This window comes from Platalea leucorodia (assembly GCF_965183815.1).
Source record: "Platalea leucorodia genome assembly, chromosome: 14".
Lineage (NCBI taxonomy): Eukaryota > Metazoa > Chordata > Aves > Pelecaniformes > Threskiornithidae > Platalea > Platalea leucorodia.
Genome location: NC_138836.1, coordinates 6,173,686 through 6,190,933, shown reverse-complemented (window position 1 = coordinate 6,190,933; position 17,248 = coordinate 6,173,686). Strand labels below are relative to the sequence as shown.

At 54.7% G+C, this 17,248-nt stretch overlaps 1 protein-coding gene across 6 annotated transcripts in view; it reads right to left on the bottom strand.

Moving 5' to 3' along the window:
• Positions 1–655: 655 nt before the first annotated feature.
• Positions 656–17,248, bottom strand: part of SLC39A11 (solute carrier family 39 member 11) — a 116,855-nt gene continuing 100,262 nt past the window's right edge. For all 6 annotated transcript variants that reach the window (XM_082326882.1, XM_082326886.1, XM_082326887.1 and 3 more), the window contains exons 8-10: positions 3,620–3,718; positions 2,400–2,558; positions 656–2,228 (exon numbers count right to left, since the gene is read on the bottom strand). In XM_082326882.1, coding sequence (XP_082183008.1) covers positions 2,150–2,228; positions 2,400–2,558; positions 3,620–3,718 — 337 coding nt within the window. In that variant the 3' untranslated portion in view covers positions 656–2,149. The remainder of the gene's footprint in view (positions 2,229–2,399; positions 2,559–3,619; positions 3,719–17,248) is intronic.

The following is a 17,248-nucleotide window of genomic DNA, read 5'->3' as shown; positions in this document are numbered from 1 at the left end:
CCATAACCCCAAATTTCCCCTGTACCTGGAGAGACCCAGCTCATCTCCACAGCCCCACGGATCCCAGGGAAGGTCAGGTCCCCCTTCCCGTCCCCGTACCCCGGGACTGCAGTGCTCCGAGCTGCCCCAAATGAGCATCACCCCCAGGTCAGCGCAGGCAGAGCTGCTTCTTTTCCCCCAGGGATTTCTTGCGGTTGCTTTTTTCTGAGTCATAAGGCACGAACCAGTGTCAGGCGTTGGACCCGGGGGTGAGCTGCTCGGCTGCAGCAAACCCAGTGAACAGTAAAATGCACTCACGGGTGCGGCACTGCAAAGCTGCCTTGCTTCAGCTATTTTTTCCCTTTTTTCTCTTCCCCAAAGAGGCTGCCTTCCTGGCTGAGAGGCAGGACCTTTGACAAGCCAAGAACAATTACGCTGGAGAAAAGAAACGTTGCAGAACAGAGGGAGAAGAAGCAAAGCTACAGCTTTATGGCGTTAAAATAAATCAGTGCAAACTCTGAATTTCCCATTTATTGAAACCAATCACAGTTAAAAGGTCAAATCCATTGGCAAACAGTAGTTTTGTATCATCCAGAGTGACACACAAATGAAGTACAAATGAAATCCAACCAAAAAAAAATTAAAAAAAGAACCAGACAAAAATGCATGGCTCTAGCTTAGTTTGTTCAAGACTGTTCCCTTCGGCTGCCCTTCCTGCAGCTTCTCCGGCAGGACCGAGTGATGGTCCGTGACCCCCGCACTCGCAGCCCTGCTCCCCCGAGAGCCCCGTGGCTGCGGGGGGACGGAGATGCAGGCAGCAGCCAGGCGATCCAGTTATTCCTGCTGAAGGGGCTAATAAACCCCTTCGTATTGAAGACAGAAGCATCTTTAGCGAAGAGGGAGGTGCGGTTTGTGATATCTTTCCAGCTTCGGTGTTTTGCTCCTTGCTCGAGCGTGCACCAGGCACAGGCTCAATCCTCAGCCTGGAAGGGACTAATCCTGCCTGCTCAGAACAGCCATTCAACAAGAGACGCTTGAAAAGCAGAGGGTGAAGAGGCAGGTACATACAGTGCATGCTTCTGGCTCTTCAGGTAGGTTAATTAATTCACCCTGATGAATTATTTTATCCTGACGCTGCTCAGGAAGACGAGAGCTCCCGGCACGCTCAGGTCCTGACTCAGCTCCGAGCTCTTCTGCAGGGTGAAGCGCGACCAGGACCACCACCGGGAAAAACCTGCGTCAGCTCTTCGTGGAGTTACGAACCAGTGGAACCAGCAGCTGTAACGCAGCAATCGCTCGGTAAGGCCAGACACAGTCACGGGCCCACGTGGAAACATACCCTGCTGTATGCCAGGCGGGCAGCACACCATCGACGTGGATGACCACACCTTGCCTTTTCAAAGAGTACATGCTAGAAAACACAAAAATTCTTCTTTCCTGTTTTTTTTTTTTTCCAGAGAAAAACTCGGGGTATTGGACACAATGCATTGGATCAATGCCCCACTTAGGAGATAAATTTAGGAAAAAATGACATTTCCCTCTTACAGAGATCCCAGGAAAATTCATTTTTATTTGCCTGGACTATTTGCATCCATCAAAACACCCTAAAACATTCCCAAGGACCAGCAGGATACACGAGACCTGCGATCCTGCAGAGTGCCGTACGTGTTATCTTAGCCCTAACGCCTTCCACCTGCCTTTCAAAAGCAGCGTGGAAATCGAGACTTCATAAGTTTACTCCATTCAAATGCCTTGGTACTTAACCACAGACCAGCTTAAACACGCAACTGAATTTCTAATCTTCTACAGAACAAAGATGATCAAAACCCAGAGTGACCCGACTCAGAGAAACCAGCCCAGCGCGGAAGGGAAAGGACAGGGTGACCCGCAGCCCGGCCGACGCATCGTCCGACGACCCTCCCGAGAGGAAAAGAAAATCTGGTGGTGAAAAGAAACCAGGACCTGCGAGGAACCACCTGTCTTTGTGCTTTGAAAACCATCGACATGACGTTGGAGGGGAGGAAAAGATATAAAATTATAGGAAATCAACACCAAACCAGATCCAAAAAAATATATATACAAAAACAGTCTAGAGGATAACGCGTGTCCAGTTCCAAATGCCGCCGCACATTTTGCTCTGAAGTCTTCTCCTGGGGAGCGGCACGCTGCCCTACCCGAGCCCAACGTCCAGGGACATCATCACCACAAATCCTAATATCGAGGTCCAGGACGCCAGCTTCCCGTTGCCACTGCAGGGAGAAAAGGGGAGGGCGTGAGTCCCTAGGAGCCGGGACTGCCTTTTCGGATGAGGGAAGTGCTGCTTTGTATCTCATCCGGGCAAGGGAAGGGATCTTCCAGGGTCCTCTGCGCTTCCCCCCGTGTCTACCTGCCTTTAGTGGTGGTCACCACGGGGGTCTCACCTGGTCTGTGCCTCGGGGATGATATCGTCCATCACCACGTAGACCATTGCTCCGGCAGCAAAGCCCAAGGCGTAGGGGAGGAGAGGCTCTGCCACCACCACGGCGAAGGCACCAAAGACACCGGCTAAGGGCTCCACCATGCCGCTCAGCTGCCCGTACCTGCAAAGGACCGAGACTAAAAGCCACCGGGGACGTGGCGTGAAGGGCGGCACAGCCCTCCCGCGGGGCTGCCGGGGCTCTGCAGCTCCCCATCCCCACGGTCCTCCCTAATGCCGCCGTGCCCAGGAGGAGGTTGGCCGCCCGGCCACACCAAGCCAAGTCACCTAGATTATTTTACACAGGCGATGAAGGTGATTTGACCTAACCTAGCTGATTTTTCCAGGAAAGGAATTAAGGCACAATCAAATTCCTTCCCCTGAGAGCTCTGTGGGATTTGGGGACCCAGCTCATGGGCAGGGATGGGTCAGAGAGGAAACCGTTCCAACCAGCATAGCTCAATCCCGAAGAGGAAATCTGGCCACGGCCTCAACCAGGATGAAATTGTACTCTTCCCCCTCATTTTTTTTCCCCTCTAGGACTGTTTTAACTCTCCGGACCATGGGAACTCCCTTCCCGGCAGCAGCAATCCCGGTGCAAGTCCCAGCACCGGCTGCGCTTACTGAATTGGAGGTGGGTGGGAGGAAAAGAAAACAAAGCTTTGGCGGGAGCAGTTTCCAAGCCACCCCCCTGCCCTCCCATCCATCACCCGGCCGAGCACACGTGCACGGGCAGGAACGCAGCCCTGCGCTCGCAGGGTTCATGCCCTTGGCTTTTTTACCTCAGGGAAAAGGGAAAAGAAAAAATAAAGTGCGTTTGAAATCCAGCCCAGAGAGAAGTGAAAGAAAAAAATGAAACAAAACTAAAAGAAAAAAAATTAAGAAAAAAACAACTTTCTAGTGCAGAATCTGGGAGCACACCACAGGCGCTCAGCAGGCAGCTGACGTGGGATGGGGTGACCCACTGGGATCACCGATGGATGCCCCGGGAGCCAGGGGCTCGGACCTGAGCTTGGGCACTGCAGAGGGAGCAGGACAGCACTCACCGCCCTTCCTCAAAGCTGGAAACCAGCAGCAGCTCTCCACTGGGAGAAACAGATATGGGGAGGGACGCTATAGGCACCCGCTTGTCAGGAGCTGCTGGCAGAGGTCTCGTTTCCACGAGCAAAGAGAAGCTCGGCTTACCAGAACGCTTTCCACGTTGAAAATCCAGCGCCGCGCAAAGGCAGGCTGACGGCCAGGCCCTCGGGGAAATTCTGAATCCCAATCCCGATTGCTAAGTTCCTATCCACACAAAAAAGCACAAATATATATACATTTATTAGGTGGAAAGCACAGGCTGGGATAGGCTGCTAGGAGCTGGGGGAAAAAGAGAGACGTTATTAGAGATATGCCTTTCAAATGGAAGTGCAGCTAGCCCTGGGGCTAGTCATGCTAATATTTAACATGAACACAGCAAATTTCATCTTCAAAGAGCTCCACAGCATTTAATCAGCTTCAGCATCACCCCTGGGAGCAACAGAGACCAGATGGAGGAGAAGAGACCTCTCCAGGGAGGCCCCACAAGGCATTTCCAACCTGAGGCTTCCCGGGAGCTGCAGCATCCCTGGGCCCCGGTGCCTGGGGCAGCCCCGGGCTCGCGGGTCCCCCAGAGGGTCGGGGTTCCTCCCTCCCAGGGGGGCTTTGCCAGAGGGGCCCCAACGCAGCCCGCGGTCCCTCTCCCGTAACCTGCCCCAGCTCTCACCCCTGCACGAGCCTTACAGCCGTGGGGCTCGTCAGAAGAGAAGTAGTATATTTTAGCCACAGGATTTCACTTTCTTTCTCTCTATTTTCCCCCTCTTGCATCCCATGGAAAGGCGGCACTTGGACTTCCAGAGCCGAAACCAGCCAGAGGGGAGAGCTGGTCTGTCCATCAGTAAAGTAGCAGAGGAGGAGGCAGGCTGCTGTGAGGACCATTTCTCCAGGCACAAGAGATAAAAAGCCTGATAAAGGGGGTTAGGCAGGCAGACACGGTGAACTTGAACTGCTCCAAGTATAGCCCCATGTCCCCAGTGGCAGAAAACACAGCTCTGAAGGACAGACAGGAGAGGTTTGAAGGGATGTTCAAGGGTAGAGAATTAGCTGAGGCTTCTCCTCACTTTCCCTCTCCCCTTCGATACTTAGACCCAATACCTGTTTCAGCAACCACCTTCAGAGCACCCTGTGCCCGCCCGCTGCGCTCCTGCCCAAGCCTCTCCCGTGCAGCAGCCCCATCGTGGGACCACCCCATCACCCAGAGCTTATCCAGAGGAAAATTTTTCACAATGAGAACAGTCAATCATTGGAATAATCTCCCCAGGGAAGTGGTTGACTCCGCTACACTGAACACTTCTAAGACTCAGCTGGACATGGTGCTGGGCCATCTCATCTAGACTGTGCTCTTGCCTAGAAAGGTTGGACCAGATGATCCTTGAGGTCCTTTCCAACCTGGTATTCTATAACTCTGTGATTATCCAAAATGGAAATAGCTCTGCAAACAGCTGGCAGTCACAAAAGCTGGATTTGCAGTGGGAGGGTTTGTCGGATCGTCTATGCGGGAGGCAGCTGCACCCCAGCCCCGTGCACCAGCACCTCATTGAGCAGAGGCTGCCCCTGGTACCCCCCACCCACACCGTCACCCATCCTCAGCTGGGATTTGCTCCAGCCTTGGGAACGGTCCTTCCCCTATGCTCCAGGGTCCCTTCCAGCTCAGCGGGAGTTTTGGATTTTTGGTGAAAACCAGGAAATCGGGATATGGAGTTTTCTCCTTCACTCAAGGAACAAAACTGTTGCAAGCACCAAACCAAATGGGGCTCCTTTTTTATGGCGTGAGCTCCTTAGGCTGAGCGGCTCCACGAGAGCGAACAAGAACTTGTTCCACGGTTGGAGCATTTCTCCCCTCGTGGCTTCGCTGGTGTGTGTCGGTGGAGCTGGCCGTGGCCTGTCCCAGGGGCCACCGAGAGCGCAACCATCCCCGGGGGGCTCCAGGCTCCAGCAGTGAGGTACCAGGCTGCAACCTGCCCCAGCCCATGGCTCCGAGCGGGACCCCAGCACCTCTCTGCAAGGTCAGTTATTCCTTTGCCAGCAGCTGAAAGCTCCCTTTGCTGCTTTAAACACTTGTTTCCTATTAGTAAAATAAGACTGGTGAGAAAAATCTCTCTAGGTTGTTTAAACTTCTACCAGGGTTTACAGAAGAGGGGAGGGGAAGGGGGAGAGGCTGTGGGTTTCCCTAACCAGGACAGGCTATTACAATCAAAAACATTATTCAAGGGAAAGAGAGAGAGAACGGAGGGGGAAAAACATCCCTTTTAGAAAACACTGGAGCCGCTGTCTGTGCGCTGGGTTTTTTTTCCTCCTTCCCTCGCCTTCGCACAAAGCAGCTATTACTGGCCCCGACCACAACAAATTAATGGGGTGGGAGAGGGAGGTGTGAATGGAGGGGTCTGTACGGGAAGGGCAGCAAGCCCCCCCTCGCCCCCAGGAGGAGGGAACCCCGCGCTGACCCCTCGCCCTGCAGCAGCCCCAGGAGAGAGAAAGCCCCAAGGGGCAGGAGGAAAGGGATTTTAACCTGGGGAAAGACCCAGCAGGAGAAGCCCAGACGGGTGGGTTTGTCCCTGCTCTCCTCCTCGCACACACCCCTAGCAAAAGCCATCAGGGGGCCCCGAAACAAGAACCTGCCCCAGCCCTACAGCTTCGGCCACCTCCACGGCAGCGGCGGATGGCCAGCGGGTCCGGCATGTGCCGGGGATGGGGCTGCAGCCAGCTCGGCAAGCACAGCAAGCAATAGGCTGCAGTGAGCAACGTGCCACGTGCCACAGCATGCACACACTACGGCAAGCAACGTGCCATGGTGTGCAATGGGTCACAGCATGCTCCCGCACCGACAGGGACCCTCTGGGGTCAGGCCACCCAAGCCCCCCAGCCCTCAGCACGGAGGCAGCAATGCGTTCCCCGTCCCACGTCAACATTTTAACCTCTTTTCCCAAGAAATGCAGGTGTGCGCATCACGCCGCGTGGGTGCCAGCAGTCAGGGCAGGCACGCAAAGCTTCAGCGTGTGGCAGGGCAAGAGGCAAAGGCCACCAGAGACCCAGTGCCTGGCTGCAGGAGTCCCTGTGTGTGTGGTTTCTCACACCTGCCTTGGGACATCCACAGGGCAGAACGGACCTTCTGGGCTCAGCGTCAAGCTGAGAAGGTCCCCATGTCATCTCCTGGACTCCGCAAAGGTCTTCTGCTCACCCAGACCATGCTCCCCCGCCCCTAGGACCACTCGTTCCTTCAACGCTTCCTCCCACCACAGCTCTGCCTGAACACTTCTTGGACTTTGGGGCCTTCTGAGCGTTTCCCAAGGACACTAATCTCATCAGGATGAGGATAACTCCGTGACAACATGGAGGCCAGGAACACATAAGCTTTCCTATTTGCTTTGCCTTGGTTCACTGCACGAAGGGTACCTCCACTCGCTGCTCAGGGGCCACCTCTGTTTGCCCAGCGCAGCATCTCAGGAGATGTCCGGGTGCTAAGGCAAAGCAGATTTACCTCCGATGCCCTAAACGTGAAATAAAACCATCCCGCGGGACATTCCTCTCCCCCTTCGCCACGGAGCCGTGCACACCTCACACCTTCTCCGTAGCTCCCGTGTCGAGCTGACGGCAACGCGGTTGGTGAGAAAGCAACTGAATCAAAGCTGCATTGTGTACGAGGAAAACAAAGGCGTCCTTATTACGGAAATAGGTGGGGATTCTTGGAAGGCTTCCCCCGACTGCAAAGAAACACATTGTAAAACAGATGCACAAAGACAAACTGGAGCAGCCTGGCCAGGGGAGCCAAACCTCTGGGTGCCCACGGCGAGCTACGGCACACAGAGGAGACAACGGGGCGATGAGCTAACATAGACAGAGGGACAATGACCCGAATGAAATGTTTAGAGACATTAAGGTCTCTAAAGTGAGGAAGGTGAGGAATAACTGATAGAGAGGTGTTAGAAGCAGATCCCATCTGGTCTGATGGGTCACCGGTGTCCAGCTAAAAGACATTTTGTAGCCAAGGAGGATAACCCGTGGCTCATCCCCAACGTACAAACACGCGTTGGCCTAAAGTAATAGCAGCCCAGGGGAAACCACACCAAACGCTGCCTGGGGATGCGTGTGCCCCGTTAGCGGCTCTACCACTGGCGCCCTGGCCAACGCGGGAATGTCCCTTGGGTGTCTCCTCCATTTGGGCACGATGGACTCAGGTGTCTTAGGAAGCATCGAGGATGAAGAAGCCAACATGCATTGGGCATGTTACCTTTCCCAGCTCTCTGCCTCAGCTCCCCCATCTGTAAAATGGCAGTGATGACAGTGATGTCCTCCATAACCTTCTCCATCTGGGAACAGAAACGCCACTAGGACATGTGCCATCTACACGTGAGCTCTGCAAAGAGCCAGCGATGCTGGGACGGGTCTGCCCTTGCGTTGGCTGATCCTCTTCTGCAGCAGAGCCCAGTGCTGCGGTTTTAAGGAAGAAAAGGTAAAACCATGGCATCCTGGTGGAGCTCCACCAAGGACCAGCTCCTCGTGGCAAGAGGGAAAGACTCTGTGTCCCCCAGGAACATACCAGGGCTGGACCTCCTACCCCCAAGCTCGCCTGCCAACTGCTGTGGCACCACGCTGGGAGACTCCAAGTTCACTTTCAAAAAAAGTTGGCATCTCTGCATATTTGCAAGGTCAAGGCACAGAAAGCCTTCTATAAGCCTAAACCCTTGTTTTCAAGGGCCTATTCTTTTACAAACTGATTATGAAAGCAGGCTACATATTCTTAACAAGCCCCTTTTCACTACGGCTTTCAATTCCCTCCAGTGTATAATGTGCATGTGTATTCTTGCATGGCAGGCCCTTACATACTGTTTTGATTGTTATCGTCTTGCCATGAAAGGGCCGATTGTTTTGGGTTCCCAAGATTACATCATGGCTCCCACTCGGGCCGCCCGTCGAGGTGTTTGATCAGGGCTCGCAGGTGGGAAGGAGCTCTGCGGTGAGCGCAGGGCCCTGAGCGTTTCCCCATACCTGCCCTACCTGTTAAACACAGCTGCCGGCACGCTCTGCCCGCTGTTACGGGAGGCTCTCACGCGAGGAGGCGGACAGGGAGCTGCGGGGGGGAGAAGGGTGGCAGCGGTCCCCCCCATCAGCCCCAGTGCCCACCGGACCAGGCTCCCACCCTGAGTAGCAGCCTGACCCATCCACGGGCACACGGGCTCCTGGCGACTCCGTTGCTTTAGGTGCTTGGCCTTTTAAAGGCCAAATCTGCAAAAGCAGGCAGGAGGATGTTATTCCCACAGATCTGTCCTTTGATAATACAGTATCTTTCATCTCAAACACTCAAAACCATTTAAAAAAAAAAAGTGGATGCAAACCTACCATGCCTCCTCCTCCTCTTGAGCACAGCCACCAGCCTCATCGCCCACCGGAACACAGAAATGCAGGGAGCAATGAGTGAACCCACCCCACTCAGGGCACGCGGCGTGTGCCCCCGTCCCGGGCAGGGGATGCAGCGTGTGCCCCCGTCCCGGGCAGGGGATGCAGCGTGTGCCCCCATCCCGGGCAGGGGATGCAGCGTGTGCCCCCGTCCCGGGCAGGGGATGCAGCGTGTGCCCCCGTCCCGGGCAGGGGATGCAGCGTGTGCCCCCGTCCCGGGCAGGGGATGCAGCGTGTGCTGCCCATCGCACGATGCCTCGAGCCTGAAAGCCCTCAGGTCTCCTCCTTACTGGCAAAGAAACAACCAGGCTGGTAGCCACTACACGATTTCCCAGTTGTGCAGACATACAGACAGATTGTCAACAGCAGGGCCTCCACCCAAACCATGCCATGAGCAAGGTACTTTCCAAATGGCACCAAAGACAGCCAGTACATCTGAAAGGAAGCAAAGGGAAGAGGAGAAGCGGCAGGGAAGAATTTGGGGCACAAACCAGGGGAAGAGCTGCAGAGATCAGGAGGCAGGAACAGGCTGGAGGGTCGCATGGACACCCATCTCCAAGGAGAACCGCAAAAGCACAAGATGAAAGGGGCATGGTTTTGAGTGGCCATGTAGCCAGGGCACAAGCTGCTCCACCAGCCTGCTCCCGGGAATAGAGAAGCTCACGTCGGGTCTCTGCTAGAGCCGTGCGTGGTAGGCACACCCCAATGGAAACAATGCCTGCTCCCCCGGTGCTTGGCCCTTTCGGCGCTGCTCCTCGGTAGCCACTTCCATACCTCTTCCTACCCCTTCCCTCCCTCTTCCCATTCAATCGCGCGGCTCTTAAGCAGCACGCCGCCTGGTCTGTGTCACATCTGCTTGCCTGGCCCTCCGCCAGCCTTAAATATACGCCACTCTGGATCCACATGCAATAAACATTTACAATTTTAGGAAATTTTACCCTTAATTTATCCCAAAGGTGCGTAAACTAAGTTCAAAGTCATAAAACCTGCTCTCCCCTCTGACTGCGGCAGCCGGGACGTGAACTTTAGCTGAAGAGCAAGAAATTCTCCAGCTTTCCCAACACAAATCCCCATCGGTGCCAGGCCAGCCCGGGACGGGGCTGCCACCCACCTCCCCTCTCTGGGGAGAGCTCTGGGGAAACCTCAGCTCAGGCAGGGCTTGGGTGGGCAGGATGGGGAAGCCCCTGAGTCGCCCAACCGGCCGCATCTTGTGCGTCAAGGCAACGGGGATGGGTCTGTGCATGAAGCATCCCAACACATTCACGTGCCTGAGCTGGTTCCATCTTCAGGTTACATCACTTAGCTAAAACACACAAGACTTTGGTTTTGTGCTCTCCTTTCCCCCAACCTGCTGCGTGCTGGTGCGCTCTGCGTCCTGCCCGCGGCACACGTGTCTTTGCTAGGCTCGCACGAGCACTCAGGCTCTTTCCTACCTCCCTTCCCGAATCCTACTTCAAGCGACAGCAAACACAAAGCTCAGCTCCCCCTGCATCTCTTGGTCACTTCATCCTCCTGCGCTCCCCTGGGAGGACTGACCCCCCAAACCCTTCCTGCCTGAAGGACCAAGTCATTATCATTACAGCTTAATTGGCCAGGGAAACAGGACTGGCACGTGAAGGTGGGCAAGCCCTCAGATGCAGCTGGCCACGGGTGCAAGAACATCCCACAAGATACACGGTGCAAACAAGGGTCATCGCTCTGGGTACCAGGGTGCTGCCAGCCCGGGCTCGGATGCCCCATGGGGCTGGAGCATCTCCTCCCCATCCCAGCAAAGCCAGGGGGGGCTCAGCCAAAAGGACACGAGTCCGGACACCCTGCTCCAGCTGTGCCCGGACACAAGCGGCTACCAGCAAGAGCAAGTTCAAACCCTCGACGGCGGCCGGGGCGGGCGATAAGTGATAGAAACTGCGGCTGTGCGCGGCTGGCCGGCGGTCATTGTTCTGTTCCGGCAGGCGCGTATCTACCGCTGGATCGCACGGAGGGGTCCCATTGTCTAGGGGCTATTCATTCCTCTGGGGTTTTAAAATCTTTATTCTTATCTGCCCGGTTATTTATGTAACTGATTTATGAGTCAGACTCACGCACAGGGTAAAAGTTCACAGCTCCCCCGATCTGGGAAGCACAAAGACACGTTTCATGAGCTCTGCGCGTTCCTGCTCTCTTCTCTCTTTCGCCATGTTTTGACCTCGGCTGCGCAGCAGGAAAGGCTCAGGGAGCCTCGGCGCTTTCTCCTGCTGCCAGATAAGAGCGTGAACGCGACCTGCGAGCGCAGGATCCAGCCAGCGTCGGCCGAGCCTCGGCTGGCTCCAGCTCTCCAAGGCTGGTATCTGCAAAACGAGCAGGAGGCGTGACCGAGCCTTGGACTCGCTCCCTGCAAAACCACCTTTGCAGGAGTCACAAGCCGGGAGCGATTGCTCTTGTCCTGCCGCTTGCTCTCGCGGCGCGTAATGAAAAGCAGAATCCATCGCACAGACAAATTTCCGTTTGCACAGTTATGGTCTACCTAGCTAAAAAGTTAACAGATACTTGTAAATGGATGAAAACGTTACTTCCCATTCCCAGCATCACTTCCCTGTTGTATTTACTGGGGTTAAATTCATGCCCAAGAAAAGGGACCAGCGCAGGACCTGGCTATTCCCGGGTCTGACGCCGGTGACATCACCCGCGCACAAATCGGCTCCCGACAGCCGGCGGGCAGACCCCGGCTCTGCCCAGCCAGGTGGGGAGGTGGGGACCCGGCCCGAGGTGGGACGATGCTCTGGCTGCAGACGGGTGGGTGAGTCCCGGGAGAGGCTCAACCCCTGCGACAGGCACCCGCCTCTGCCTCAGTTTCCCCATTCATAAGATAATGATATGAAGGCAGCATTAAAAAGCAGCGTGCAGAGCTGCAGGACCCCCACCGTTGCTGTTATTCACAGCATCTTTCCTTTCTCAGAGTGGTATTGAGAGAAAAGCTCTGCATCATTAGGGGCCACCCCAAGCCCTGCGGACACCCAGCTCCGAGGCACCCTGTCAATCCCACCAAACTGTTACAAGCACAACAGCAATGACCATAAAAACAAGAGTCTGCAGGGACGGTGAGGGCTCGCACCTCGTCAGAGCCGGCTCCCGAAGGCGATGGCTCGGACACAAATCTCTATTTTTGAGCAGAAACCAAGATCACCCTTCCCCGGCAGCCACCAAGGAGCCCCAGGCAGCACCTTCCACTCCAACCATCACCAGGAGGTTTTGGTTAAGACCCTACGAGTCAGAAGCACCTATTTTTGAATACCTTAAAACAACCCTCATGTGAGACCTCGTTAACTCTATTTTAAACAGCGTCAGGCTGCAGAAATTTAAATTTTTACATATTCATATAGGCACACCCATAAATAAAGCCAGATTTAACGATGTGGCTGCACTGATCTCGGGTAGGGCTAGAGCTGGAGGGAGATACAGAACCTTATAAAGGTTATTAAAATATTTTTTAAAAAATTAAACACACAGAGAAGCTGGGTGGTCTAAAAGCAGGGCTGGGATTATGGCCCACCTATAAAAATTCCCAATAATACCTGCCAATTAATGTTTATAGCTTCATGCAAAAACGCCAACCCTCTCCCCTTTGTACGAATCTTCAAATCATAAGCACATTTCACATAGAAAATTATTTTACATGCCACGGAAATCTCGGTGCAAACAACACGCTGGGCCAGGGGAATGGTTTAGGGGAGTATTTTTAGGGCTTTTTTGCCTCGTCCTCCAGAGCCGGGCAGCCACCGGCACGCACGGGCCCCATCGCTTACAGAAAACAAAAGCCTGGAGCAAGGCAAGGGAAGAAGGATGAGTGTAGTTAGTAAAGACACTATTCTTCTTCCTGCTAGGGGCTGAAAAGAACCTGAAAGGACTCAAAGCCCAGCTATACGTATAGATAAATACACACGCGTATTTCACTCATCCTCTGAGCCGCCTGCAATAACATCGTGCTGGAGCTCAGCATCCCGCTTGCTCCCACCCCACGGCCGGCAGCTCGCCGGCCACACGAGCAGAGCTCGCTGCCGTGCCAGGGTGGCATGGAGGGGCTCAGGAACGATTCCTGTCTGTCTGCATTTGCATCCTGATGGGGATCATTAGCTAAGAGCAAAATTAAAAGTACTAAAACGGTTTCTCCTCTTCCCTCTCCTGCAGCATCGCTGCTAAAATGTGCCGGGGTAGAGTGTGAAAGTGCCAGAGCGGCTCCTTTATGCAGCCTGAAAACCTGGAACTAAACAATTTACTAACAGCTGTAGCTATAAAAGGCCCTATTATCGCATCGTGTATGGTAACAATGTCTTCATTCAAATTGCTTCCCCTCCTTGGAGGGTTTATTTTTAAACCAGGCTGCTAAAGAGAGGAACAGGCCACTGGGGCTGCAAAGACTGAACCTGGTGTTCAAAGTGAGCCTTGTTTGGCATTATCTTGATAAGATAAACACGGATAATGGCTTTTTCTTTCTCTGTTTTTTTCTTTGTCCTCTTTCTTTTATTTTAAGGTGAACAGGAACTGAAGGTGCACTTTGCAGATCAAAGCTGGGGCAGGAGAGACCTTTGCAATAAGGTCCTGGAGAACATGTGATTGCCAGGTTTTGGCTTTTGGGGCCCGGGAGGGAGTGGCGCCCGAGGCTTTGTCCTGTGCGAGCGGGGACCAGGTTCAAGGGCAGGCGCTTGCACAGCCTGGCCCCACCAGCCCCAGCTCACCTCCCGGCTAACCCATCCTCTACAGCACCCGCCGCGACTGCATCGCTATCCGTCCTCTGGCCGGAGCATCACGCACAGCCTGGACCACCATGGAGAGTCGGCCCTGGGAACCCTCCATGGTCCTCCCCAGCTCTGGGCAGCCTCCCCAGCCGCTCTCCTGCAAAACGTCAGAGGATGATGCAGACACCCAATGTGGTTGCATTGAAAACCATGAGTGCCTCACCTCCAACACGGGGTGCGGGGCGAGCTGTGCCCCACGGAAGTATTACAACGCATTCAGCAGCTGCTGCTCACAGGTTCTTGCAAACGCAGAGCTGAAGCCTTCTCCTCTTGCAAGGCCACCATGGGCTGCTTGGCCATTGCAGCACCCAGCTGTAGCGTGGCCAGAAACCATTCACTTGGCCAACAGTACACTCGGGGAAAGGGCTGGGCAGCTCCCCGTGAAGCCCTCTCCCAGGGAGCTGAGAAGCCAAAGAGCTTCATGTGGGAGCTGCTCCGGGCATCCCCTGTCCCTTCATGCTGTACCTGCAGACGCAGTGACCACCACAGAAAGAGAAGAAAGCAACCATTACACAGACTTTCCATGGAGCCAGATGTTGTTTGGGAGGCCAGCTGTGTCTCATAAGTATTACAAATCAACCAAAAACCCTCCTCGGTCTAGACACTTGAGTAAGGGAGAAGGAAGAAGTGAGAGAGAAGAGAAGGGGAGACTATTTATACAAACGGTGATGTAAATGCCGACAGCCAGCAAGGGATTCACAGCCAGCAGCCCGGCTCCCAGCCAGGCTTTGGAGACCTCCCGGCTGACTTGGGAGGTCTTCTCCTCCAAGCCAGAGCAATGAATAAAGGCTGCAGCACCCATCCAGCCCCAGGAGCTGGGGCCCAATGGAGGCTGGGCTGCCACGGGCTTTCAACCAGCCCATTTTGGATAAGGGACAGGCGAAGGAAGAACAAGTGTTGCCATCAAACCTGCCAGCACCAACGCAGTGAAGGAGCCTCTGACACACAGGCACAAGCCACAGAGCCCAAGGGATTCTGCTCAGCCTGGCTCCACCACGGGCTGCACCACTTCGGGCAGGTTTTCCCTGCTGAGGCACTGACTTCGAGTGCCTGCAATTCTCATTTCTGAATTTCAGGAAAACACAAAGCACCTGTTTTCTCTAGCAGCCCTCCGCCTTCTGCAATTTGGCTGCTTTTGGAAGATGCTCCCCATCTCCCTCACCCCCTGTCCGGCACCTCTATGGGACCCAGCAGCTGGTGCACAGCTCTGCTCCGCGATTCCCTCCTCGGCATCTCCAGGTGCTCCTCAGCAGCATTGCTAGCTGAGAGCGACCTCTGACAGTCGGCTGCCTCAAAAAGAGCAGCTGCCCCTAAACACAGCCGTGCAAAGGAAAACCACCCTCGGCCAGCCAAGCGCCTGTTTGCAAGACTCAAAGAGCAAAAAAAAAGCATCCTCCAAAAAGGGCAGCTGCCTGCCGCTCCCCAGCCCCGGAGCTGAGCCCTAACCCCATGCGGGTGCACAGGGATGGGGGGAACGGACCCACCCCGACCTCCCCAGCCTGGCAGGAGGCAGGACCAGCATCGCGAGGCCAAGGTAAACCACTCAAGACGCAGTTTGCTGCCAAGAACTACCGAGGAGCCGCTCTCCCAGCTGGAGCCCTGCCTGATGGCAGCTGTGGATCCAAAATAGCAAGGGGGGCTCAGCATGGCTCCCCCCGTGTCTGCTTGATGGTGGGACACAAGCACCTTCCCACCACCCGTCCATTACCCGGGGGACCTGCAGCGCTGCAGGCAGGCAAGGGTCCTTGCTGGGGTCCAGAGACCTGGTTTGCATTAGGGAAGTCTCCCCCACAAATTTAAATTCACCCTGAACCCAGTCTCCAGCAACCTGGATCGCTGTGACCAAACCGAGCTACTACATTTTTTGAGAACCAGAAAAATGTTTGCACTCTGCTCCCGATTCCAGGATGGGAAAACAAGGTCTCTGCTCCCTGCCCGTGTCTCTCCGCATCAGGGATTGAGCAGCAAAGCACTGTAAGACCCCAGATTTAGTCCCCAGCATTGCACCAACATGGGAAGCAGGTCCGTCTGCGGGACGATAGACTATCCAGGCACTGCAGAACAAATGTTTTCCTGGTGTGGAAAACATCTGGTAGCTTTGAAGGCAGCTCAATAAAAACACTGCAGGCCACACAGCTTTCCCACCACATTTTTTTTGCCCATCCCGCAGACCTGGCCACGCAAGATGACGGGAGCTGTCGGTAATTCTGGAGCTGCTCCGGGAGAGGCTGGACACGCTGTTTTGTTTGGTGTCATGCTGATTTAATTATTCACACAGATAATTAATAATTTTTCTTGGACACAGGATGAAGCCAAGACATTGTGGTCAGTCTGGCTTCTGTCTGTCGGTGGTGTACGTTTGTTTATCCAGGGTAAGAGGCGGGAAGGAAGGCTACGCCACTCCGCGGGCCTCGGCCATCCTCCGTTCAGCCTTGCACCAGGGGCTGCTTTGTGAGATCTCACCTACACCGCAAACCAAGCACGTCAAAGCAGTCCTGCAGCATCTGCTAAGGCTTCAAACAGGATCCGGGGAACTCCATCCAAGATAACAGAGATGCTGGGAAAGGCCTCGGGAGGGGGAAGCGCAGGCAGAGGTGCTGCCTGATACTGCGCAGCCCTGCAAACATCTCCGGGGGGAGAAGCGGCTTGAGCCCACCTCACCTTGCTTCCCAGGCACCCACTTCCTTTTCCTAACGGCCAAGAAGAGCTGTAAGATCTGTTTACAATAAAACACTGTTTTCTGATGGGCAAAGAGAGAATCACAAGGCTTCGGCAGGAGGAGCGCACGTGCATCAGCTCTGCTGCTGCAGCAGGGTGAGCGCAGGGTGTCCCCCATCGCAGCCAAACCGTAGCCCCGGCTCTCCCGGCGAGTGATGGAGGAAAGCGCTTTTCGAACATCCACACAGCCTCATTTCTTCTGGCACCAGGACCCGCTCTTCTGCCCAAATTGTGCATTTCTTCTTAAAGCCAATCTGCATGTTTGTACATGGGGGCTGGGACATCTGCATCTGAGACTTCTGTTGGGAAGATGTCGCCACCACTGGCAGGAGCCTCCTCTCCTCTCCATCTCTTCAGCCATCGCTGCTGAGGTTCATTAGCTGCGATGAGAAATGCAGCAGGGTTTTGCAGCTCACCAAACCCTCCCAGACCATGTTCTTCTCCAGAGCACCAACCGTGGTGAAAACGCACCTTGGTACCATCTCCACCATTCACAAAAGAAAAGCCCTCGAGAAACCTACCCAGCTCGTTAACTCTCACTTAGTAATAAACATCTACCTCCAGGAGAGGCTAATTAAAAGGTGCTTAATAAGCATCTTCCAACAGTTTTGTTTTGTAACCGGGCTTTGCCCTGCGCCCCAGGCAGGAGCAGCCTGGCTGCAGGAGCAGCATTTATCCGGGATCCTGGGGAAACGTGGAAATCCCCGTCCAGCCCCACCTCCCTGACCATCCAGAGGTGGGTTTTTTCCATTAGGTGTTTCTGTGCACAGCCTTGATCTGATTGATAAAGAGGTCGGGATCCGACCCCACATTTTGATCCTACCCTAGCAAGCTCTTTATTAGCTCCACTGTG